A 27660-nucleotide genomic window follows, 5' to 3' on the forward strand; every position below is an offset into this window, starting at 1 on the left:
TACTGTCACACTAGCTCACTAGTGGTTTAAACAGCAATTCATAAAGAAGTTATTTCTGCCAACCTTAGTCTTATAATCAGATATATGAAATTAATGCCTTTTACATGATTTAACTCCGGTCATACTGAAAAAGGTAGTTTATTGGCTATTAAGCTAGTTGTCAAATGTTACAACATAGTGCAGTAGAAAGGGCAGAGAAGATTTACTTTGTGTTTAGTAATTGTTTGTGCAGAGTAGGGAGAAGAGCATGTGTATCGAGGGGAAGCTGGGATTCAAACTGCCACTCAGACTCTCAAAATTGCCCCATCCTTCTGTGGTTATCGCTTTGTGAACAGTTTCCTTGTGTGGTGTGAGTGCTCTGGATGCCAATGCATTGATGCTGTTCAACACGCAGAGCGAGCCCTGCTTACCCCTGCGCAGCTTGCTTTGTATGCAGGGCTGCTACCTATAGTACCTGTGTTCCTTCTTGTGAGTGAGTTACTTTGAGTTCAGTGATGACATAGTTACTTTTTTTGCCCTAATTGTTACATGTAAGTTTAAAATCAATGGTTGTTGGATATGACTTCAAAAGTATTGTTTTACATGTTTTTTCTCAGCACATTTTCATTGTTTTTCATGTCTGACATATGAACCAGATTTAACCATTTGGAGGTTGAAAACCCATGTGTATGTTATCAGCAGTATTGTAGAATAATCTAAAGGTATATCCTCTTGTTCATAACTTATGTTTCTGAACACATTTCATTTAGCTTGTATATTAAAGGCAAAGCAGTTGCCTTTTTGTCCTGAGATAAAAGTTTAATCTGTTTCTTACTACGGTTACAGTGTTACTGCTAGGAAAGTGTCTTAGATAAGTGACATTTTGATTTAGGAAGGGAAGGGACTAAACAGTATGTGGAATTAAAACAGACTCCTGAAGAAAAATGCAGAGTTCTAATATGCATTTAAGAGTGAGGGTGTTTTAATATGAATGTCATAAGAATAGAATGCAAGTATCTAAAACAGAAAGTTGAAATTGGTTTTTTTGCTGGCAGTGTGATTTTATTATGTGTGGGTACACTAAACTGTTGTCTGTGTTGAACAGAGTTGTATTATTTTCCCTGAGCTGCAATTTCAGTTGGACTTAATTTCCTTTTTACAACTATTTTGTATCATAATCTTTTCAGTTGCCTCACTTAATAATTATTTCTCATTATCTTCACGAATTCTGGAGAATTTTGAACTCTACTTTTTGGCTTGATTTTTGGTATGCTAAAAGTGCAAGTGGAAACAGTGTTCTAATGTATTCTTAATCCGTAACCACAAATATAACTTCTGCAAATGACTGTCTTTGTCTAAGCTTGACTGAATAATTTCCATTCAGTTCTGCATTTATGGGCTCTTTTGTTTAGTGATAGCAAGATACTCAGTTCCTCGTTTACATTACTGTGTCATGTAGTTGTGTCATTTTGAGTATGATTAAAGTACTAATGAAATGAAAATAATGCTATAAAACTACATATATCAGATTGTTACATTTCATAGCTCTAAAATGCACAGGTCTCAAATCCAGTACACGCGTGTTCTTTTACAATTGCTTTTTGTCTGTTAACATTTTTTTTTTTTTAAATAGAGACTCACAGGACAGCAGCAGGAGATAAACAACTTAATACAGAGAAAAATTGCTGTGGATGAGGAAAATGCCCGTTTGAAGAATGAATTCAGTAACTTGAACCAGAAATTTAAAGATAAAAGCCAAGAACTTAAGGTATATTGACTTGTACATAGTTTCATAAGACTGTAGCTTTGAAGTAGTTCTTTAAGCTATGTCAGCCTTTGTGGCACAGAAAGTGACAAGCTTGGAGAAAAAATTGCCTTAGGCCTTGCTATACCTTACCGTTTTCTCACATACCAACTCCGAGGAAGATGCTTTAAAGCCAAGAATCCAAGCTTTATAACTTTCAGATAAATAGTTAATGATGGAAATGGAGCAAAGAAAGTAGGAGAGTGTGAAGATGTGGCTTCTTGTAATTAGATTCTGATGGGACTGGCATTATTAATTGATAAAGCCGAGGTCTGGGAAGATATGTCTGTGTGGGTCTCAAAAATAGCTGGGGACAGCATCAAAGGCAGCTTGATCAATTAATGGGCTCTTTGCAAATGTGTACTCATCAAAGCTGTCATCCAGCTAAAAAATATGACCCTTCCACCTGCATGAAAGAGGCCAATAAAAGTACACAGGTGACCTTGGCCATCAAATATAGAAGAAGCTGCTGTGAGGGTAAAACTGCACAGTTTATATTTGCTGATTAGTTCTCACTTTTTTTTGTTTATCGGCCCTTGTGGTACTGTTCTACAGGACACTGAGGAGTGTGCACAGAAGAAGGAAGAGCAAAACAGACTGGTTATAAAAAACCTGGAGGAGGAAAATAAGGGATTAAATACATGCTGTGCTGACCTGCTAAATGACCTGGAGAAACTGAGGAAGCAGGAGGCACAATGGAAAACAGAAAAATCTGGCAACGATGCAAGAATAAAGGTACGAAGTGGAATGGACTCCTGGATGTTATTTCAGAATTAACTTCTCCAGACATTTGCACTACAAGTTATTTTCCTTAAATAACAACTTATATATTCAAATCTACCAGTGGGGACTTGCATTCATTTACATTCCTTCACTTAAGACCCACAGCTTTTTAAAAATTGATGTTGCAAAGCAGGAATCTGACTTCAAATAGTAATCTTAAAATGTAATCATTAAAAAATAAAAGATACTGTATTTTAAGATAAAATATATATATATGTGAACTAATAAAAGCTTAAAAGTATTATCATTCACAATTTTTTCTCGATGTATAATTTACTTACCTATAATTTGATTGCAGTAGACCTGATATTTGTTGTTTTGGAAGAATACTTTAAAACTTTAACTGCAGTTTTGAATAAATGGTGTCCTAGCCTCCAGAGGGCTCCCGCTGTGAGGGGCCTTATTATTTCGTATAATATTTAAAAGTTATTTTCACTGTTTATGATAAAATCAAAAAGGAAATAATTGAATGTATTGTACAGAATATTGTGTCTTTTATTTAAATGATATTTTGTCTTGTTTGCTGGTGAAAATTGGCAAGTTCTTTTTAAATTCCTGTAAGAGATAAGCCACAAGGATGGTATCAAAGTGTTTGATGGCTGCTTATATACATGCCTGTTTAGTGGACTCTTTTTATTTACATGGCTAATGAACGCTTAGAACGCTGTGCTTTTTTACACTATCAAAGTACGTGACCTTCTGGTATATTCAGTGTAGTAACTATCTACTCAACATCTTGCCCAGAAACATCTTTTTTCCTCCACTAGCAATTCAGTGGTTTTGGTGACAGTTCTGATTGTTGTGCTGACATAAAGAGCTTCTTTCAGATCTGTTAACATGAGAAGTAAAGTTGTTGCAAATTGAGGCCTTTGGAGTGGTTATGATGAAAGGATAATAGGATTCCCAGGGCAACAAATAGTTTGTTTGATACCTGGGGGAGAAAATCTAGTGGGTACTAAACTGATTTAATAATTTTCAAGTTGTCACATGTACTGCTTGTAATATTGGCTAAATTATTGAAAATCACTGTTACCCACACCTTCAATGAAATAAGTCAGAATAATTTTCAGTGTATCTGTCTTCCTGGCTGGTAAGGCATGGTCAAGAGAGAAAGTTGCGTCACAGCCATGTGATTCCAGGGGTAGGAATAAGTAGTGTTGGTGTTTCAGATTGGGGTCACAAACAGGTCAAGGTGGTGTCTAGAGCATGACACAGGTAACTTCTTGAGATGGGTATTCCCTGAGCCAACAAGGAATGATGCACAGCTGGATCTGCTGTTCACAAAAAAGGAAGGACTGATTAACGAAATAATAATCAATGTCAGCCTTTGCTATAGTGACCATGAAATTGTGAAGACCAAGATCCTGAGAAGATAAAGGAAGGAGAATAGCACAGTACAGACCTAGAATTAAGGAGAGTCTTCAGCTTGTTCAGGGAAGTGGTAGGTGGAAACCCATGAGAAGCAACACTGAAAGGTAAAAAAGCTCAGGAAAATTATCAAGACTTTAAAGACAGCTTCCTCCAAGCCCAAGTATAGTCCACTCTGATACTCAGGGAAACAAGTGGATGTATTAGGAGACCAGCTTGGCTAAACAGAATTAATCAACCAAACTCCAGTGTAGGGTCGGGGTGGAAAGCAGTATTCAGGAAGTGGAAACAGTGAAAGCTACAAAGGAGAAGTTCAGAAACATTCAGTCTGGGCACTCAAAGATGGTGGTAACTTACCTACAGTCGAGACTTGCAAGTGGTGACAGGTATAACAAGAGTTTCTTGCACTACTTTAGTAGCAAAAGTCTGAACAAGGAAAACGGGAGCCTGTTGCTGAAAGGGAAGGGTGAATTAGTGACAGCAGGTAATAGATACAGCAGAGGTACTGAGTGTTGTCTTTGCCTCAGTCTTGTCCAACAAGATTCCCCCAAGCATTTGTGCCTAGAGGCAGAGTTCAAGAAGTACTAAAAGTGGATGAGTTGGGAGAACTTGACTAGTACACGTCCATTGGACCAGCTGAAGTGCATCCAAGGATGCTGAGAGAGTTGGATGATGTCACTGTCAGACTGCTGCCTATCATCTTTCAAAAGTAGTATAGATATCAGGGGAGGCCCCTGACGAAAAGGATAGTCCAAGAACAAAGGTTGGTTGGCCTCACTTCAGTCCCTGGGAAAATCACAAAGAAAGTAATCGTGGAAGTAGGACCTTGACAAAAATGGGCCAACAGGAGTCTTAACCAGGACAAATGATGAGTCTTGCCCTGGGAAGGCAGAGCCCTGCAGCCATACAGGGGCTGGGGATCAGCTCTGGGGGACAGCCCTGGGCACTGGTGGGCAGCAAGCTACATCGGGGCCAGCCCTATGCACCCAGGCAGCAATGAGAGACAGCAGTGCCTAGAGAGGCAAGAACAGGGTATGGCCCCGGGAGTCAGGGGAGGAATTGGCTCCCTCTGCTCGGTACGCTAGAAACTGCACCAATTTTTAGGTGCAGTACAGGAAAGACATCAGTAAACTGTCTGGAGGTGAGACAGTGGGGCTGGAGACCTTGCCTTGCAAGGAGAGGCTGTGGGTCAGGCTAGTTCAGCCAGGAGAAGGGATGCCTCTGGGGCTGGGTCCATCCAACAACATCTCTGGCACCAACAGGAGAGGATGGAGGAGATGCATCTGGGCTCTTCACAGCTTTGCGTGGCAGAAGGGTGAGAGGCAGCACAAGCTGAAACAGGAAAAGCAGAGGCGGGAGATAAGGAGAAGCCTTTTCCCCAAGGAGGACAGCCCTGGAGTGGGACTGGTGCCCATGGAGGTTGGGCCATCTCCATCATTAGGAGATTTTAACCCCTGATTTTGTAAAGCCTTGAGCAGCCTGGTTGGACCCCCTGGCTGAACCTGCTTTAGGCAGGGGCTGTGACTGGAGACCTCCCCAGGTCCCTGCTAGCCTGCATGTGTCCATGGGTCTGATGCCCCAGCTTCTGCCTTCACCCCCCACCTTCTGTGATGTTAGACAAGTGACCATACACCTTTGCTAATGGACAGAGTTAGATGAAGTTGATTATCTCACGAGACTATTGCAAGGATTGAGAAGCATATTAAAAATACTATCTGCAAAGAGGGAAATGTTATATTTGACCTCTAGGAAGTAGTAATATGTTGTCTCATTGTTTTTTATCAATATTTTGTAAAATAATAATTTGTAAAAATGCACAAAGTTGTTTTTTTTTTAGTTCATCACTGTTTTTACATATACTCTTCCTGTAAATATTCACTTGAAAATTTAAGTTTCAGTTCGAATTAATTTCTCTCTCTGTTCCTGACATTCCCCATTTCTATTACTCGACACTCAGGAATCAATATTGGATGCCAGATTGGCTCTTAACAGGATGCTTATAAACAATAAAGAATAATAATTTCCTTAACCACAGAGGCCAAATACGACATTATCACACTACACAATATTGGGCTGCAGATGATGTTCTAATATATACACCCCAATATAACATGTCCCTGAAATGCTTTTAAAAAGTAATTTATGAGCAAATTCAATAATGGAATTGTATTGTTGTTCTCAAGTGATTGTAAAAATTGTTATAGATAAGAATAATTTAAATTAAGACATTATATCTCCTTCTGAAAGTCAGTTCTGCCTCTCAGCCTTGAGTTTGGGAGTTGAACCAGCATCTCTTTTTGTACATGTTTTTCAGTAATAAACGCTATATTTAACACTATTGAGGATGATGTATACAGACACTATTCATGTTAGTCTCCTATATCTGAGAAGGAATAAAATGAAATCTTATCAATGTAAGCTACCCCAACATTGTTTTTAAAATGTGTATTAGATGATAGAAATGCTAGGTCTAAATAACAGATTCTTCTTTTGGAAAAATGGCCCTCTGTTCAGAGGCTGAACTAAGTGTTACTAGCCCATTTTTTTCAGTCTTTAAACCATTTTCTGTGCAGAGAAGTGTCACTTGTCACTTTCAAAGACAGGTTGTTTCCAGAGCTACTATAAGATGAATTGGGGTATAAAATTCAACGTTTTCAAACTGAGAGAAAAAGCTTCTATGGCTAGTTTGTCCATTTAAGGAGTATTTCTTTAAAGATTTGTTATATTAGCCAAAAGCTGAGTGAGGCAGAGTAACAGGAAGAGACCTGATAAGGTGGCTAAAAGGATGACAATTGTGTTTTATTGTTTGTCTTTCCCATCTATACCTTCATATAAATAATGTACAGTGTACAGAAAATTAACATAGGGCTTTGCTTTCTGCCTTAGAGTAGTTCTTGAGAATTACTCTTCTGTGCTTCCCAGGGCTTATATTAGCTTTATATTAGCTCCCAAAAGTGCACAAGTGGAAAAGCTGTCTATCAGCCATCTTATACATGGATGTGTCTCTGTATTTAAGAATTAATTAGGGTTTTGAGTTATTTTGTTGTTCTTTGGGTGGAGGTTACTTAAGTTATTGTTTAATAATAAGAAGAAGGTATATTTTCCCAAACTGAGACAGTCACAAAAGGTTTTGTATGTGGACACAAAAAATGTCAGACTAGCAGATTTGAAGTGGAGGTGACCTAAAAGATAGTGGAATTGCTTACTGGGTTTTTTTTGTTGGGTTTTGTTTGTTTGTTTGTTTGGTGGGGTTTTTTTGTTTGGTTGGTTTTGTGGTGTTTTTTTTTTTTTCCCCTCCCTCTAGTTGGCAAAGTTCCTAAAGTCTGGAGGTGAGAGCTTTTAAAGAAACAGGGAGAGGTGTTCTCTTCTAAAATGAAACACCCTGAGAAACAGCCATCTCTCTCAAGAGGAGGGATATTAGTTCCACTGAAGAATGCGAGTTTTGTTGATGGGACCTTGAAAAAATACTTTCCCTTCTGTCATAATACATAACAAGAAAAAACATGAAAATAGAGCTGCTGTATTTGAAAGTGATTTTCTACGGTTTGAAGCTACAAATAACAAAACCAGAGTGTTCATTTACAGTGAGTCCATAACCTGTGCATAACTGTGCTGCCTCACACCTTGTCTGTGTGTTATGCTTTTCATGTTTGAAGTTCTTTTAAATTCACCTTTTCTCTGATTTTTCTGAGTTTATAGTTCTTTGGTTTGAAGTGATAAAAATATTCCTGTAAAGTTTTACCTTAAATTACTATACTGCTATTTATCTTCATTTCATTTTAGTTAGGATCACCACTTTTCATGGCTAGAAATAATGACTAGACTTATTTTTCATGCTTCACTTTGAGTACTGTTATAAAGAAGTATCATATCTTTTACTGTCTTGTATTTTTCTCTAAAATAAGCATTTTCTTCCTCATATAACTGAATTATTAGGTATTTTAACTTACTGTATTTTACGTAGCACTTATTTTGCTTTAATATGCTTTAAAAGATTGAATTCTAAACAGTCTATGTACAGTTTAAATTAGCTTTAACCTGAAAATCCTATTTAGCAAACTTTCAGACTGCATGTTTATGCAATGAAACTATCTTCTTGGCTACTGTATTAACTAAAAGGCAACATAGTAAATTCCACATGATCTTAAAAAATTGAAATACTCAGAAATTGAGTGTAAAAGATTATAGGTTATTTCATAATCTTAGATTTCTGACTTATGTACAAAAGCTCTGCTGAACATCTCAACATATGATATTTCAGTATATAAGCTATTTGTATAACCAGTCCCTCTTTGCCCCTTTTTCTTCATGCTTTGCCCTTTCAGTAATGCTTCTGATTTCCACAAGAAGTAAAGGTTTCAAAATCAGTTCAAAAGGTTGAACTGATTAATTTGTTAGTTGAAATCAAAATGTGAAGTCGCATATGTCACAAATGGGGTGAAGTACTGAAAGATACTTTTTTCTGTTTTTAAATTCTGCCATTGTATAACTTTTAAAGTTGCATTTATGACAAAGTCATTTGTTACCTATTCTTTGTATTGCACACTGCAAATGATGATGGGAACTTAAGCATTGGTAAGATCAGATATTTTTTTAATCTCTACCATGAAAAACCTCTGCAACTCTATAGTGTGGTGTGAAAGATAGGCAAATAGTTCACCTTTTTTGTGAATAAATCCTATTATCATGTGTGTTCACATATACAATAACTTTTAGCTGCTGTGGAAAAAATACCACTGAGAAGAACCTCTAAGATTATTTGGCTGTAAGTTATAAATACTTTATTACACTTCAACATTTTCATGTGTCAATAGAATGAACTGTCTCCTGTGATTCTGAAACCTTCTGTTATCTGAGAAAAAATAATTTTTGCTACCCAGCCTTTGAGATTGAATGACGACTCATTAGTTGGGTACACCAGGCATATAGCCTGAGATTTATCCTGAAACAAATAGTTTTTGTACCTCATTCACTCATGAATGTTGCCATTTCCTCACATTAATGTTACTGTTATTGTCAGTTGCATTAACGGTAACTGTTAATGTTACTGTCCTGTTATTAACAGGACATGATAATTCTTGTCTAAATTCAAAGACTTTGATTGTAGTACACTTCTGATACATCCAAATATGTATAAGACATTTTTATGCTATTTTAAAGAGAGACAATTAATTATTCACTTTTCAGTTATAAAAATGTTTTGATACCTTCAATATTTGAGGCGTCTTTGCTGAAAGAGAAAAATGTGCATTTCTTTATTTCTTTAACTAAGTCTGTATGTAAATGGAAGATAAACTAATATACTGTTGGCAGTAGATTAGGGATGCTTTCCTTCTAGGAGGTATTTATTTTAAATTATTGATGAATCCTGGAATATTTGCCTTCCTGAGAACAAGTGATTGTGTCTGTGAGTAGCATAATACCAAAGCAGGTCTAAGGCCGTTGCCACCTACTGAAACTCTGCTCTAGATATTGCTGTAATATTTCTCTTTCCATTCTTGCCTCAAAACACTCTGGGAGAATAGTCATACGAAGCTTCTTAAGGACTGAAGTACTTTTCTAAGCTGCTAAACCTCCAGAGAACTCTAGTAAGGTTACTATGTAAAGATTGAAGTCTTGCTTGAATAAGCTGCCTTGCTGCTATATTTCCCAGGTACACCTTCACACTTTGCTGGCTAACTTCTACAATAAGGCTTACTGTAAAAGGCAAACTGTTGCTTGTTTACATTGTTTTCAATGAGCATTTCCAGAAGTTTTCTTGTACACTATTTCTTCTCCTGAAGAAACTATTCCTTGCACTGAATTAGAAGTGCAAAATCAGAGCAGATTTAACAAACAGTCTCAAAAATGAATCCGTAGCTATGATTCTTAGCTCATGTCTGCAATATTGCACAATTTTTCAAGAACTTAAAACAATTAATGTATAGCTGTTTTTTGTTAAGACTAGGTTTTTTCTGTTTGTCTACACAGAAAACAAGGCTTAAATAGTTTAATCAGTTCATTCGTTAAATAGTGCACTGTTGCTTTGCAAAGATTTGATTCAGGACTCTCCTTCCACATGCAGCAAATGAATTAAGGAAAACTTCCTACAGTAAAGAATAGGTGGCCACCTAAAATCTGAAATATACCTTTTTTCCTGGTATTTCACATTTTTCATACATGCATACCTGCACATATACCTATATATATTTGCTTAGACCATGATAAATATATGCATGCATGTATGTGCACATCCATATGTCTATGTACGTAGATAACATGCATAGTAGATTTTAACTCTTTCTTATACATTATCTTTAATACATTTCAAATGATTTCTTTGCAGAATTTGGAAACTGATTTAGCAGAGGCAAGAGAACAAATGAAAGAGTTGCGCAGTATATGCAGTAACTTGTCATCTCAGGTAGCTGTGAAACAGGAAGAACTCTCCCAAAAGGATTGTGATGTGATCAGAGCTAAGTAAGTATTTCATTATTTCATTACCTTTAAGTCTGAATCTTCTCAAAAAGACTATTGTTCCACTTACAAAGCAGTATCTTGCTTTAGAAGTATTTTTGTGCAACAGTGTATTTTCATACCATTCTGTTCTACAAGACATAAAGCTTTTGGAAGTCTACCAGTAGAAGACAGTTTATGTAAGCTCCCTCTGATACATTTTGACTGTTAGTATATTGTTACCAGTTTTTGAGTAGGGATGGACTTTAAAAATTACACTTCTGTAGTTAGCATTGGGTCAGAGAACTACCAATCTCCACTGAAAGTAACAAAATACCAATATGATTAGTGACATAAACATTTAATTGGAGAGGCTAAATGCCCTAAACTTGGAAAAGCTCTAAGCCTAACTTTGACTTTTTAATTAGAGTCAAATCTGACGAGTCAGCAAAAGTCTACATAGGCCTGTGTTAAAGGTTTAAAGTGCAGTGATTTAAGCTTTATCTTAGGTCTCACACACAATTTCTTTACACTGAATCTGTTAAGATTAGTGCTGTATCGGTTGAGTTGTGGAAAAGAAATGAAGGCTAGAATGAATTATATGAATTGACTAGACTACTGAATTCCTCAAAATGAAGGTAATGGCAGAAGACAATTAATAACTTTAAGTGGATTGTCAGGAAATTGTCCGTTTTTCACTTCTTAGTTTCAGAGGCATGCGCAGTGTTTATCACTCCTGTGTTAGACAAATAATATTCCCTTCAATTTTCCCTCAAACTGTGGTTATGCCTGAAGAGCTGCAGTTGGGATGCAGAGATCATTGGTACAGACACTCCTCTTTGCTTTCTAAGCAAAAATAACTTTACTGTAGGGAGTCAATATCTAAGTCTTTTTGGGAAAAAACTAGAAATATTATTTTTTTATGCCTCTGACCTAGATTGTTGTCCTAGTATTTGTTGAAATCTTTACAGTAAAAATGATGTCTTGTTATTTTCATATTTAAAATATATAATGATTGGGTTTTCAAAAGTCAATAAAAATAAGCAAGTTTAATGAAAATTGTATTGAAAGAGGCAATCACTGAAATTTGTGAAATTCGTCAATGGACTAATGGGCTTTATTATCTTCTGAAATTATTCTCAGAAAAGTATATATGTGTGAGAGGACTAGGGATAGCAAAGAAGACATTTTTGAAGTCAGGTAGTCAAGGTTTGCAAAGTTACTGCTTGTTGGGTGCAGTTTAGGATATTGCAGACTGAGTTGGCCAAATCATTGAACTTAAAATTTCTCAAAATGTATTCTTTGCTATTCACTGCAAAACAACTTCTTAGAATTTGTCACAGACATCTTGTTTAAATATGTAATTAAAATAAGTACTTTTTTGAACATAAGGCCTGAAGTTGAGGTAACAAAAAGGTGGACAACATACTTATTTTGAACTGTTTGAAGTCCTTTTCTGTATGTTTTTTCCATACAACCAACCTTCTAAATTTATGGAAAAGAATTTGGCAAACTGATGATATATGTTTTTCTGTGTGCTGAAATGTTTTCCTTCTTAGATATTTAACTGGTATTGCAATGAATGATAGTATTTTTCCATATCACTAGTATGTGAGTTATACTTGACAGGTTATATATATGTATATATTTGATCAATATCATTGTAATTCAATGTCTGCTAATCTTTCTTAATGAACTGTCTTTGGCTACAGGTTTCTTGTTGACATTTCTATTATGAAAAAAGAAGGCTTATGCTAAATGTCTTATATTATACAAAATTCACTGTTTCAGGCCGTAGTTTCAGTAGTTAGCAATACAAACTGAGAATTTCAAATATTCTGTATTTTTTTGTCATACAGAATACTGAAGTTTTTCTTTAACTTCTCAAAGTGTCAGCATGTAGATAAAACTATTTTTCTATTGGTTCTTAATGAAAAAAAGTCAAAATAATAAAAGTCTATGTAGACAAAAGCCAAACTCTTACTTAGGTTAAAGGAAGCAATGAATCCAGAATTAAAGGAAAAAATCTGAGGAGAAAATAAAGTCTTTACATCTTCTAATCTTCCTAGGCCAAGATCTTAGAACTGTGTTGACTTCATGATTGAAGCATTTGATTGTTCAGGTTTTTTAACTGATACTTTTTTTTTTTGTTAGTTATCCTTGTTTAAAACTTAGTCTTATAAAAGTATCACATTGAATGGTCAGTTTTCATTTAATGCTGGTAGAAAATTCTTTGACAAATAACGTGGAAAATACCCTATCTCCCTTTACTATCTCCAGTTTCCCATGATAAATTTCCAACTTTTGGAGCTGAAAAAGACAATCTGATTTGCAAATCTCTCTGTTCTCCCTACTGCTCTGTCTCTCTCTCCCTGTGTGCTGCCTGCCTGCCTTCCCCACCCTCCCCTTTTTTGAAAACAAACCAGGAGCACAGTCATAATTATTAGAGACAAGCTCTAGAGGAAGAAAGGAAGAAAACTGGCTTCCTTCATTTGGTGTCTTCTTTCATATGCAGTATAGGCAGATCCAGAAAAATACTCTTTCAGCTGACACCTTGATAATACTGTCTGAAACTTTTACAGTAGATGCTAAAATCAATTGGAAAAGAAAGTCTCTAAGGGCCTATGTGTAAACTGGTCTGATGCTCTGTTTCTTGTGCAATCATAACTTCTTGCTCTGTTCTGCATATCTGTCAGTTTGTTGACAAGAGTTTTTTTCAGTTTAACAGTAACTATGTCTGTAGACACTAAAAGGACTGTTTTCTTTTAAGAGGCAGTTTTTTTCAGCAAATTAGTAGGGACCAAAATTTTGAAGAAGTATTCCAGTCTAACTCTGGTCCTACGGAATAGCAGGTGTTTTTGAAAATCCCACTCTGTGTCAGTAAAGGTCTGTCACATACTTCTGAGGTGTGGAAGATAAATTTTCTAATACCACTGAACAGACAGTATTTACAGGATCCATCCTGCACAGCGGATGTCTTCAAGAAGCCACCACGTTTCTCTGCTGGCTTTATTTTTGCAAAGCACTCTTGATCTCACTGGGTTTAATTTCAAAATCCTGAAGTAGCTGTGAAATGCATTTCCTTGTTATATTTTTCATGTTTGCATTCAGTACAGATTTTCTGGATCTATTTCAAGTCCCTGGTAGCCTTTCCATTTTCATGTTCTTGAAGAACGTTAAATCTTGCTGTTTGTTTCTGAAGATTAACTCCAATGCATGTGTGGGATTTTTGTTTTAAATTTATGCTAAATATTGGGATCTAGAACTTTGTGTTTACTGCTGAGCACTCAGTGGTCTGTGTCTCACTGGCACAGAGCTCTGGTGGAACTCTGAACATCAAACTAGAGAGGTTTGCTTGACTCACTGAGACTTGAGCCTTGCTGTCACAGGTATCCAGGAAATATTAAACAGTTTGCGAATATACTAAGTTCCATTCTGAAATGAATTAGAATTTCTTGCCCCTGTGTTCTTACTGGAAGTGTGTGCCAGGACTTCATTCCTATGATTAGTTTCTAGTCCAAATCTATCCCTGATCATTTTACAACCACTTCTTTTGTAACGATATTGCCTTTTTTTTTTTTTTTTTTTGGCACGCCCCCGCTCCCTACACTGTTACTGTTTACCTTCATGCTGTAAATTATGAGGCAGTTGGATTTCTACTCAGTCCTTATTTTGCTGCTCTGGGATTTTCAGGTTATTCTTTGCTGTGTGCTGTAAAGCATTTCATAGTATCTATGCCATTCCCCTGAGAAACCATAATTCATAGTGCCTGTCACTGTGTTGTATTTCTAAACTATAGGTAATGGAATCTAGAGATTTCCTGAATTACCCCAAAACCTCTTATATTCCCTTGGTAATGGCAGTAGCTGAGCTACTCAGAATCCCAGCATATTCACCAAAACTGTGGTGGTGAAACAAAGCCAACAACATCACCTGAAGTGGTAGGTGTGATGAACATTAACTCTATTTGCAGCACAGTTATGTAGCTTCTGGAGTGACAGTAGGTATTCATTTAATTTACATCTCTGGGAAGCCACAGTTTACTCTTAAACTGTTGGTATGTGCAGGACGTAAATTTATTTAATGTCCTGCACATATGTTTTATTTAATGTTTTATTTAATATTATTCTTTAAGGATAGGAGGAAACTTTAGTTCACACTCTTGTCAGATGTGAGCACCAGAGCTATCTCCACCCTAAACAATAGTATGAATCTTAAGTATTATTATTGGCAGGACAAGGTGTCAAATCTTTTGAGTCTTGCTGCAGTCCAGTTTGTAGTGTCTTCATGTAGTGTCAACCTTGCAATGTTTAAAGCAGAATCTGCTAAGGTTGTTGTAATCTTACTTTAGTGGCTGAAATAATTTAGTTATGCTCTTCTATTTTGACTTGAGAAAAACCTGAATATTTTTCATAGCATGCTTTTCCTTGTGACTTGAAGAGTGCAGCTCACTTTCTGTAAATTTCTTGGTTTCCCACTGTATTGGTCTTGAGGTGTTAGATTAGAGACAGAGAGGTGGTTTTTTTTCTCAGTAACATCTGGTGACTTCAATGTTAAATGGAGTTAAATACTCTATCATGGTGTGCTTGTTTATGGGGAGGGTGGTGGTGGGGGGGAAAAAATAGACCTAGTAAGTGTTTCAATTTTGCTGCTTAGCTGAGAGAATATTGTTTTTTCAATTAGTGCTGCTGATGGTGACTTTTTTCTTAAATTTGTGTTTGTGCTTGTTTAGAGTGCACAGTATATCAAAACATTTTGTCAATATGTGCTTATATTTCTATACATATATCCTACTTGTATGCATACATGTACACATCCAGATACAATTTATATATTTTATGTGTAGATGTATATATTTCTATGTATTTGTGTATGCACGTATAGATGTATATATACATATGGGTGTGTTTATAGGCACATATATTTTAAATGCAATTCATTACCTTTGTTACATCCAATTTGCAATTTTTGATTATATCTTCTGTTACATGCTTGCCTGAGAGTATCATTTTACTTAGGACTTGACATCCTTATCCTGCTGCAGTGTCAGGCAGGTGTCTCTCTTGTAGAGTGCTTAGTAGTTTGCTGTTTTGAGTGAGCATATTAACAGATATTTTGATCAGAAATTCATTTTTATCTTGTAGCTGTTTTTCTGATTATCATGGGGTTGATTTTGTGTACTCTTTGAGCACGCTGCAAGCAAATTAGTAACAGAATCACACAGAATCACTGAGTGGCTGAGGCTGGCAGACACCTCTGGAGATTGTGTAGTCCCGCTGCTCCAGCAGGTCCAGCCCTCTGCTCGAGCAGTATCAGCTAAAGCAGGCTGCCCAGGATGGTGTCCAGTTGAGCTCAAGTATGTTCAAGAATGGAGACTCTGCAACCTCGCTGGGTAGCCTGTTCCAGTGTTTGACCACTCTTACAGGATAAAACAATTTTTCTTATGTTTAACTGGAATTTCATGTGTTTCTTATTTGTGCCCATTGCCTCTTTTCCTGTGACTGGGCACCACTGAGAAGAGTCTGTCTGCATCTTCTTTATAGACTCCCATCAGGTATTTATACATGGTGATAATATCCCCCTGAGCTTTCCCTTCTCCAGGCTGAACAGTCCCAGCTTTCCCAGCCTCTCTAAGTATGGCAGATGCTCCAATCCTTTCATCATCTTTGTGGTCCTTCACTGGACTTACTCCAGTATGTCCATGTCTCTATTGTACTGGGAAGCCCAGAACTGGACACAGCACTGAGATGCGTCTTACCACTTCTGAATAGAGGGGAAGGATCACTTCCCTCCCCCTGCTGGCAATGGTCGTCTCAGTGCAGCTCAGGATGTCATTGGCCTTTGCCATAAGGGCACATTACTGGCTCATGGTCCACCTGGTGTCCACCAGGATCACCAGGGCATTTTCTGACAAGCTGCTTTCCAGCTCGTCAGCCCCCAGCCTGTGCTAGTACATGGGGTTATTACTCCTCAGGAGCAGTAATTTGCACTTCCCTTTGTTGAACTTCATGAGGTTCCTGTCAGCCCATTTGTCCATGCTGTCACGGTCCCCCTGGATGGCAGCACAAACATCTGGTGAAACAACCACTGCCCCCAGTTTTGTGTCATCAGCAAACTTGCTATGGTGCACTCTGTCCCATTGTCCAAGTCATTAATGAAGATGTTAAAAAGTATTGGCCCCAATGTTAGCCTTTAAGGTACTCCACTAGTGCCTGGCCTTCAACTGGACTTTGTGCCGCTGATCACATCTCTTTAAGCCCAGTAGTTCAGCCAGGTTCAAGTCCACCTTACTATCCACTTATCTAGCCTATACTTCATCAGTCCGTCTATAAGCATTTTATGGGAGACAGTGTCAAAAGCCTTACTATAGTCAAGACAGACAACATCCACTGCTCTCCCCTCATCCACTGAGCTAGTCATTTCATCAGAGAAGGCTGTGAGGTCAGTTAAGCATCATTTCCCCTTTGTAAATGCATGATGACTACTCCCAATATCTTCTTGTCCTTTATATGGTCCATCACCTTCCCAGGGACTGCAGTGAGGCTGACTGCTCTAGTTTCCCAGATCCTACTTCTTGAATATAGGACTGACATGCTTTCTTCCAGTCCTCAGGAACCTCCCCTGATAACCATGACCTTTCAAAGATTATTGAGCCTCTCTCAGCACTCATAGGTGCATCACATCAAGTCCCATGGACATGTCCAGTTTGTTTAAATGTTCCCTGATCTGATCTTCCTCCACTGAGACTGAGTCACAGGGACCTGGGATTGCTGGAGGCAAGTGTTACCACTTGCCTAAAGACAGAGCTGAAGAAGACATTGAGTGCTTTGGCCTTTTTAATGTCCTTTGCTACCAGAACCCCTGCTGTTTTCAGCAGTGAGCCCACTTTATCCCTTGTCTTCATTTTGCTGCTGATGGACTTACAGAAGCCTCTTGTTGCCGTTCGTGTCCCTCGCCATATTCAACTCCAAAGAGATTTTGGCTTTCCTAACCTTATCCTTGCATGCTTAGATGATGTCTCTAAATTCCTTCTGGTCTCCTGTCCCTGCTTCTACATCTTGTATCCTTCCTTTTACATAGAGTTTAGGCAGGGGAGGTCCTTGTTCATCCATGCAAGCCTCCTGTTACCTTTGCTTGACTTCTTGCTCATTGGAATGGACCATTGTTGATCTTGGAGGAGGTGATCCTTGAAAATCAGCCAGCTCCATGGTCCCGTCTTCTCTCCAGGCTGGTATTATACTGGATTCTTCCAAGTAGGTCCCTGAAAATGCCCAAGTCCTCTCTCCTGAAATCCAGGGTTGTGATCCTGCTTTTTGCTTTTCTCCCTCCTCTCAGGATCCTGAACTCCCATTATCTCAAGGTTGCTGCAGACAGGGCTGCCCCTGACCTTTACATCCCTGACCAGTTCTTCCATGTTTGTAAGTGTGAGGTCCAGCAATGTGTCTCCCATCATCAGCCTGTTGATCACCTGTGGCAAGAAGTTATCATCAAAGCACTCCAGAAACCTCCTGGATTGCTTGTGCCTTGCTGCATTGTACCTCCAGCATATACTGGAGTGATTCAAGTCCCCATAAAGACAAGGCCCTGCAAACATGAATCTTCTTCCAGTTTTCTGAAGAGGACTTAATTTTTCTTCCTGATCAGAAAGGATCAGCAGGCAACCACGATGTCATCTGCATTGGTCTGCCCACACCTGACCCACACTCTCTCAGTTGGCTCATTGCCCATCCCAAGGCAGAGCTCCATCCATTTACACTACTCTTTCACATAAAGGGCAACTTCTTGCCATCCCAGCCTGTCCTTCCTAAAGAGCCTGTATCCATGCGTGGCAGCACTCCAGTCATGTGAGTTATCTCACCCAATGAGCCCTTGCACCTGCAGACAGATCTCTGATTCCTCCTGTCATCTTCCATGCAGACATGCTATGTGCACTTGAACAGCAACTTCAGATGGGCACCCAGCTGTGCTTATTTCCCAGGAAGACTCTTGAGAGACTCCCCCATACTGATGTCCTGTCAGCACTCCCTCATTTATGTGCATATACTTGAGGTCGTCTTCCCTGAGCCTTGTATTGTTCATTACAAGGTCTTCCCTGTCCACACCAACGTGTGCCTTTTGCTTGCCAGCCCGGGCCACAACTCCCTCCCTTGTTACCTGGTCAACATCTCTGTCCCCCACCACTCCTATTTTAAAGCTTCCCTCACCAAGTTGGCCTGTCTGTTATCAAAAGTGCTTCATTCTGTGAATTTATTTGTATTGCACCATTGGTGCTGAATAATTCCTGGTAAGATTGAGCATCATTTCCTCCTCCATGTGTAAAAATGAAATAAAAGAATGTTCCCTTTGTGGATTTACAATGTAAAAATAGTACCTCATTCCCTAAAGAGGATAAAAGCAGCTGTAACGTACACCCACAAGTTAAATACAGTGGTTGTGTATTTCTCTGTCTCAAGAATTTTTCAGATTGCAACTGTTTTGGTTTGTGCAACTTTTTATTCAAAAAAGAAAAATAAAGCAAGTTAGGATATGTGTATGAATAAATAGAGTTTGATTTTTAAAATGTGGTGTAATGGAACTGTGGCTGAGTTTTTCCTTACATTTAAAAATCCTTGAATTCAACATGAGCAAACATGTTAACATGTGTTCTGACTGTGCTGCAGTTCTTGGGTGGCTGCAAGATTTAGCTTCCCCTTCCCAGCCCCTCCCCTTTAGGATATGACTCAAAGCACGATAAAGTCAACAAAAAAGATTCCCATTGACCTTAATACACTTTGTGGGCAGACCATTAGAGAACACATAATACTGTGCATTCTCAGGTGACAGACAGATAACTGAATTAACGTTTGCATACAAATTAAAGAGCAGCAATATAGCAGAGTGGTCTTGGCAACAGTTACTACCAACATTTCCAACAGTATCTGAGGATTAAAGTTATCCCATGTTTTTCCCTTCCACAACAAAATGAAGATCTGATTGGAGAACCTGTGCAAAATTAATATAATCTGTGTTGTAACTGCAGTGCAAAATGTGTCACTTTCTAGTATATACTCACAGTCGGGGAAATGAAACAAGTGCTTGTTTGGAAGCCTGTTATACAGGGTGTCAGAAAGTGCTAATATATCACTGTGTTCTTATTTCTGCTGCTGTGCTTGTGAACAGAATTAAATTAGCACATATGAAGTACATACTGCAGTTTTACTTTGGTTTTGTTAAATAAAGAGTCTTTAATGCACCTGTACCGTTGTGATTTTTGAGGAGCTATTTTACATCTCATTGAGAACAGTAGGACTTAAATACTGTTAAGTACACATGTCCTTAAAGTGTTCTCCTGTATTGGCCTGTTAACAGGCTTTTTAAACAGTACTTTTTGAACAACACTAAGTTGTCTGACTGTGCTATTGTGGTACATGTAATTTAAATTTTTATATAACTATTCAGATGTTGTGCCTTCAGTGAATAATCAACATATTAAGTAGTGGCACAGGTCTTAAGAAATGTTTTTTGGAAAGTTCCCTTAAAATAATTTCTTTGTCATTGTGCAGTTTCACAGGAAAACACAACAAAGTTGGTATTGCTGTTTACCTTTTGTACACTAACCTTTGACTGGACATCTCCAGCAGTATTATAAAAATGTAATGATACATCTTGTTGTTGATGATAATTCTAGGCACAGAGAAGTTGCATATGTGTTGGAGGTCACCAAGAAAATTCTTTGAGGAAGTAAGGAAGAAAATTAGTTGGAGTGATAAACTTGTATTTCAGTATATGTATGTAACACTAGTGCAAAATGTGCTTGTGAATTAAATAGAGAATTAAGTAGAAAATATATTAAAAGGGATTAATGGAGTCATCTGAACTATTAACATGTGTTACAGAAAATATTCCAAGTTTTTAATCGTTTATAATAAGTAAGAGTTACTGATCTTTGTTTCCACCTTAATTTGTAAGATTTATCAGCAGTACAGTAAAATTCTCAAGCAGACTGATTATACTAGATCTATCCTGTAGTTGCATTACATGATTCCTATTATTGTGTTTATAGAGCTTTTATTGTTATGTTATATAATACAGATGAAAGTTTACTTACTTTGCTTATGGTTGTTGCAGTATGCTGTACCTGCAGACAAAAAGTAATTTATCAGCAGACATACAAAGTAGATGCATTTCAGAAAACAGACTTGTGTTACACATGCTCTGCAAGTTAAGAAAAACTTTTTTTTCCCTGATGGTTCTAATTTAAAAGGAGAAAATTAAACTTATTTTACAGTCCATGCGTTCTAAATATTTTACATTTTGACACTTACTGCTAAAGAGTTAACCAAATATTGATTAGAAAGTGTTGATGCAGTAGTGAAAATCCATTTATTTTAGAGCAGTTAGAGCATTAGAGGGAAATTGAAAGGCATTCCATTTTGAAACTTAACTGTTTTGTAGATATTTCACAAAAGCATGTGATAAATATTTTATATGTAACTTCTAGTGTTGATAAGGCAATTGACAGAAAAATAAATGAAAATAGGAAGCTCATTATCTACAATAAAATTATTTGAACACAATTGTTTAATGGAGGTCATTGTTGTTCTTTTTCTTAATTTCTCTTTATTGCTTGTTTTGCACAGGAAGGAGTTACAGGAGCTGCAGAATCTTTACAGACAAAACATTAAACATACAGCACAGCAGGCTGAGCTGATAAAGCAGCTTCAGGCTCTCAATACTGATACACAAAAAGTACTGAAAGACCAAGAAGATGCTCACACAGCTGAAACAACATCACATGAAAAAGTATGTCATTCTGCTTTATGATCACAGGGTTCATTTTGATATCCATCTGTACGATATCAATGGACAGAGTAATCAAAGCACTGTGTAGTGTTGCATCCGTTAGATCTCTGGATCTTCATTGTTACCAAAATATGGTTGGCAGAGTAACAGAGTTTATTGGTCTAATTACATCCCAGTATATAGGGCCCCTTGCTTGCATTGAATTGATGAGCCTTAACAATTAAGATTTAGTTGCATCTGAAGAAAAATGGGAGTGAATTGCCAAGCATATAAATTTCTTTATGTAATTTTGTTTTCTGTGTTTTTCTTTTTCTTCTTCTCCTAGAACTTTCAATTATAAATTCTCCAATTTGTTTTTGATAATTTAGGAGAATAAATTCCTTTCACTTGTAAATAATGCATTTATGTGAGTGTCAAACAGTTTTACTGGTTTAAGATGCAAAACCCTGCTCTATCAAAATTAACTGGAAAAATTGTTGCCATAATAGCTTTTTAAATGGATAGCTAATTAAAAATTTCAAACTATATTTACATTTACAGAACAGATTCATATTTTTGATGAATGCCAGCAAAAATGCTAATCCTGAAGAGCTGTCACATGTGCACTACTCAGAACTCCTTTTGAGTGTACCAAATTATATGGATGTGTTTTTCAGTCTGTAAGAAATAGAGAAGATCTGTTTCCTTCCTTTTTAGAAACATTGAGAAGGAAGAAGACAAGGAAGAAGTTGTATATGCAACTTGCACATACCTTCTACCAATCTTGGAACTGTTCTCTCAAATTGTGTACTGTCAGTGCTTTTTCAAAAAACAGGTGTTTCCCTTTATCATCTTACTTAGAGTATGCAGTTTGTGATAAAATTGTGAAGCTGGGCCTAAGTCAAACCAGAATCAGTACTGGGTTTCTAAAGATGTGTTTGGTTAACATTTTATAGCACATAGTGCCCAGCATATTCTTGTGTACTTAACTCTGCACAAGTTTATCAGTGACTGCAGTGATGATAGACATTAAGTCTTTTATTCACTACAATAGTAGTCCAGCCAAGCTACAGGTAGACTTCCATCAAAGTTGTTCAGAACATGTACAAGGCAGGGGGATTTCTACCTACCTGGGGCAAGGCAAAGTAAATTGTAGAATTAAAAAAAAACACCAAACCAAAAAAAACAGAATGTAGGTATCAGGAGTTGGTATTTCTTTCATTTTTCATTCTCCCTTTAGTGCTTCTATATATGTTAAATGGATCCTTTGAGTCACTCAAAAAAAAAAAAAAAAAATTTGGCACACGTGAAGACAAAATGAACTCTCTTCATCAGTGTTTATAAGACGATATTATTCCAGACTAGTTCTACAACATACGAAATAAAATAAAACTGGGTTTTCATGAGACTATTTTAAAGTATGACAAAACTCTTTATAAAGGTCACTTTACCTTGCAAAATAGTGATTTTGCCAGTATTACTTACTTCAATTTGGGAAAGATTTTAACCTATCCTATGAAAAATAATTTTGCTATTATAAGTTACTTATGGAAAACTGATGGGTATACTTGTATACAGGCAAGCCACTTTTAAACTGGGCTTGGCTCAAAATTCAAGATTGCTTCAGAAAGCTGGTTCACAGTTCTTGATCTGTCTTAGAAGGACTTAAGACTTCTGCTTAGCTGATCATACAACACGAACAAGAATAGTGTGGTTTTGAACATTAGCCCTTTTTTTTTGATAGCTGCCAAATTCTTCAGCTCACAGACGACCCTCAGATTTGCTGCTTTGGAGGTGTTGAGTTCAATATTGTTCCAGCATGGAGGAGTAAGGTTTGCCTCTTAAACCAGCAAAAGCTTACTCAAATATTCTGACAAATTACTATTGTGGAATTGATAAGCTGTCTTTTTGTAAAATATCAAAATATCTAATGCACCGGGAAAAAGTATTTTTTTTTTGTTTTTTATAAAAGTATGTTAAAAAATATTTTATTAAAAAAAAAAAAAAAGTTATATTCCTTAAGTCAGAGTGGAATAGATCTAATAATGTTTCTGGCAAATTGAGTTGAGAGGACTCTGGAGGGGATGAGGATTTCCTTTATCATGACAATCCTGTTCTATAGTTCTGATTAGAAAAACTGTATAAACTACCCAACTATAATTGCTTCAAAGTAGCATGCATTTTCCAAATCGCAAGATACACAGTCCTACTGAAGTCGCAGCAGGCCTTTGGAAAACTCAGCATCTATAAAAATAATACAAATGCCTATTTTTCCCTTGAATGAGAAAGACAAACTATTGCAGACAAATGTGTGTTCTGTTTGTCTTCCGTGCATTAATAATATGCAGGCTGCAACAGCTAGATAAGGATGTGTTGGCTATTCCATAGACATATTCACAAAGGAATATTTTCCTACTGCTCAGAATGGCATTGAGCCTATCAGTGTGTACATCCTATGATATATTGTCCCTTACAGCAAGATCAATGACCTCTCTGTTAGTGGTCAGATAAGCAGTATATGCTATAGCTCAGGCAATGTGGTTGGCTCACATATTCCAAGTTCGTCTTAACGGTCTACCATTTAGGAAGAACCACTCTTTGTGCTGATATTAATGTGTAGTATGAAACAGTAGACTGAATAAAAGAAAAAACATTTCTGATAAACCAGATCAAGATTATGAACTTGCACTGGATTATGCATAAATCCATTGAGGACCACAAATTCTCTTCCAAGTCTAGCTGTAGTGGGCAGCATACACATGTGAAGATCTGCAATCTGTTTTATCAAGTTGCATTGACTTGACATACTCCTACCTTCTTTTTTTGTTTAAGTACAAATTTCAAGGGTGCTGTGTTCTACAATAACTCCTTTACGTTTATGGAAACAAATTGATACCTATTTCATATTGCAGCTGTAGTTCTCATTCTCAAGGATAGGGAATATTTTTCTAAAATGTCTAGCATCTGTTTTAGTGGTCCCAAATGCTCCAGGGACTTCATTCCTGCGCTGGATTTAATGAGACTCAATAGATTTGTCCTCACCAACAATTTCAAGGTGGAGAGACTTCAGTCAATACTAGGGATAATAAGACAAGAAGAGATTCTGAACTTCTTAGCCAGCTTATCACAGTTTTCTGAAATTTACAATTTAAGGCCTTTGTTTTTATAATGTAGTACTTTCCCTTGTTCTGATGGGGCCTTTAGGTTCCTCTTTAATCATACTGATTAAAAATCTCTTAGTGGAAGGCTCTTTTAGTGAAGTGGACATACTGTTATTTGTCATTAAATAGGAAATAATAATTTGTGTCTTGGAACTCAGCTCCTGGAACCACAAATAAAGAATGCTGTGGATAGTGGTACTGTACATGTCTGTGGTGAAGAAAAGCATTGCTCAATAGTTAGATTTTTGTCATAACTGGAAAACACAGTAAGAGTTTTCAATTATGAGGCATTGCAGAAGTCTGCATCAAGTGCACCAGAAAGTAGATAAAAACAGGGTAGTGTCAGGTCCATTTTTGGATGTTGTGGTTAATTTTGTGCCTGTGGTTGCCTTTGCTACTCCTTCTCATGGTGTCAGTGTGTGGAGATAGTTTGCTTTCCTTCAAGCCTGAGCAATTGTAATCAGAATGCCAAGTTACTGGCTTGGCCATCCTAAGGTTAAATTTTACCATTTTATGCAATAACCTTTAAGCATAGTTAAAAGTCACATAAATTTGTTTATTTTTATGTAAGCAGCATTAAATTCACAAAATAAAAACTAAAACCATATAGATGTGTAAGTGGTAGTAACAATGCAGGTTGTCTCTCAAATTGCAATGAAAAACATAAGTTCTTTCACACATGAGAAGAGCTGAGAGAAACTAACTGTCCAGTCAAATATGCTGAAGCCCACATCAGTAATAAGTGAATCATCATTTTTGTAGTCCACTGTCTGTGAAAGCTGTGAGGAAACTGAGATCTTTAATAAAGATTATCTCAGACTTTAGTTCAAGCTTTGGTACTGTTTTCTGTTGTTGGGACGTATGTTAATTAGGTTAGTCTATTTATTTCTTGTGTACCAAACACCAGTACAGTTGGTCACCTGCTAGCAAGTAGATTTTGGCAGCAGATGTGCCAATAGGTTAAAGTTGAAGAAATCCTGGGTCGACTCTGGTTCTCTCAGGGTGATGTTAACCTCTGCACTCACAGGCAATGATTTTCATGCTTGAAAAACCTTGTACTGTTATTCTTAGTGTGCTATAGTTCCTGTGCATAATGGTGTAGATTGATATCTGCAGAATGCTTAAGTATTTGGGAAAAAAAAGCAAATAATCTCTAATTCTAAATCTGTCACTAAAGTTTGCAAACCATTGTCTTAATGTTTCTGGCAACGATAATGTATTTTTTTACAATATCTAAGCTGTAGATGAAAGAAATTATGTAAACTGGTGAGACAGTGCAAGAGCAGGAAAGGAGGAAAAATCTTAAGATTAAGGTTACTTAAATATGTTTTTGAGTAATGCCAATTTTGATCTGAGCTAGTATTATAAGATTTAAATATATCTGAATTTTGTTTATAATCAGATTGGTCCCACAATGGAGGATTTTAAATTATACCATTTGCAGTATGAATTATTAATATTTTTCTGCATTAACTAGGACTGGTGTTCTTCATGAGCCTGCTGAATGTTCCCTGACAGTACACTATGTAGAAAGAAGAAATCTAAATAGGCTTTCGTGGCATTTCACAGAGAAGTTGTTGCTGATAAACACAGTCTTTCTGAGAGAAATATGTCAAAATTTTTATATATTCAAAAAAGCGATTCACAGTCCCCACCATTAGAGTGCCATATCAACACAAGGAGTTGCACAAAACTGATTAGATGGATGAATACTGGAAGGCTGCATGGAGGGGGGAATCAGTCAAGGAAACAGGAAATACTTTGATTCATTGTGGACTCATCAGTTTGAATTTTTGCAGTAACAACACTAATCAAAAAGACTGAAATGTCCTTTTCTTTTATGTTCTCTTCTGTTATTTTGGAGAAGAGGTATTGCTAAATTATCCATTTTACATGGTTTCCAAAACAACCATGGTATTTGCAATTATATAATACCATAAAGTTGGGAAAAGCACGTGTTCTCTCTTAGCTTATACTAGTCACTCTTGCTTGCATGGTGTCTGATGTTACTTACATCCATCTTTTGTTTCTCTTCTTAACCTTTCACTTGTGTCTGACATTTGGCGCTTGTATCATAGGTAAGCTTCATGGTCTCATCTTAAAAAAATCACTCTACTTCTGCTTTTCAATTTTAAAACTAAGCGCCATGAATGTGCTGTATATAGTCTGTCTGGACTGCCTCTTCAGTTTCACCCTGGAGCTTCTCCAGCTGATTTCCACCCTTGTTCTTTTCAAATTCTCATGAACAGCATGATCTTGTAACATGGATTTCTGTGATGGTGCTGTAATAGTTTCCCTTATAGTTTTATTGTGTCTTAATTTAGACTAACTTTTTTTATTTGTGTCATTTGTGTTCAATATTACTGTATGCTTGGGTTCATTTGCTCAGGTCTCTGTAATACACTGTTTTTTAGGGTGTGAGCTTTTAGATAAAACATTTAATGTAGGAGAATATTTGTTTTACACCCAATGTATATAATTGGCTACTGTTGCATTTTAATGGATGGATCTACCTTTGTGTTAGTTCCTCACAGGAGTATACTTTTGAAGGAAATCTCCTGGATGTCCCTACTTTCTGTGCTTTAGCTGATATCATAGAAAAGTGTATGAGAGCATTAACTAAATGTTTTTTAGATTATGGAACTGGAAGTTATTTTGGAACGGGAAAATGTGTCCCAGCTGTTAATTGGCATTCAATACACAGGAGCACTCTAAACATAGTTTAAAATAAATCCTTCACACTTGTATAATGTTAGTGTTGGTCATTTGTGTCAACTGTTTCACTCCGCAGTTTTTTTCCAGTTGCGCTATGAAGCCAGTATGCACTGGCTAACATACAATACAATAGATAGCATGGGTTAATTATTTAGTTTTACTAGGTTTTGTTGGAATTCCTCAGCTTTCCTTGGTCTGACCTAACTTAATTTTGCCATCACACATATTTAATGTAGGTCAGTACTTTACCTCACCCCACCATTATCAGGCTGTTAAATGTTTTCTATTACATGTGGGCAGGCTTTAGAGTCACATCTTTTGGTTCTCCTGGAAGTCCTAGCTTTGGTCTGGCATTTTTAGGTTACTTGATGACATTAAGCACACCTATTGTTCTAATGAAGTTTTCTGTTTTAAGTAACTCTTCAAAGACCTAGAAAAAGTGTTTTCTGGTCAAATCAGTTAGATCAATATAAGAAATTGTTAGGGTAGCTGAGAAATATGGGATATTTTATTTTTTGTAATTCAGCTAAGTTATTCTTCTTTCCTGACTGATAAATAATGCTCTTGTGTCATATAGACTAGATTTATTCCAGTGTACTGATTTCAGATACTGTTAAATTTTTTTTATTTGTTTTTATGTACCTTCACCTATAA

General features: G+C 36.9%; 1 protein-coding gene across 6 annotated transcripts in view; it reads left to right on the forward strand.

Moving 5' to 3' along the window:
• CNTLN (centlein) overlaps positions 1-27660 on the forward strand; it is a 199375-nt gene that overhangs the window by 46137 nt on the left and 125578 nt on the right. For all 6 annotated transcript variants that reach the window (XM_072860344.1, XM_072860352.1, XM_072860350.1 and 3 more), the window contains 4 exons: positions 1613-1747; positions 2339-2518; positions 10260-10393; positions 20989-21151. In XM_072860344.1, the coding sequence (XP_072716445.1) occupies positions 1613-1747; positions 2339-2518; positions 10260-10393; positions 20989-21151 (612 nt within the window). The remainder of the gene's footprint in view (positions 1-1612; positions 1748-2338; positions 2519-10259; positions 10394-20988; positions 21152-27660) is intronic.

This window comes from Ciconia boyciana, chromosome 4 (assembly GCF_034638445.1).
Source record: "Ciconia boyciana chromosome 4, ASM3463844v1, whole genome shotgun sequence".
Lineage (NCBI taxonomy): Eukaryota > Metazoa > Chordata > Aves > Ciconiiformes > Ciconiidae > Ciconia > Ciconia boyciana.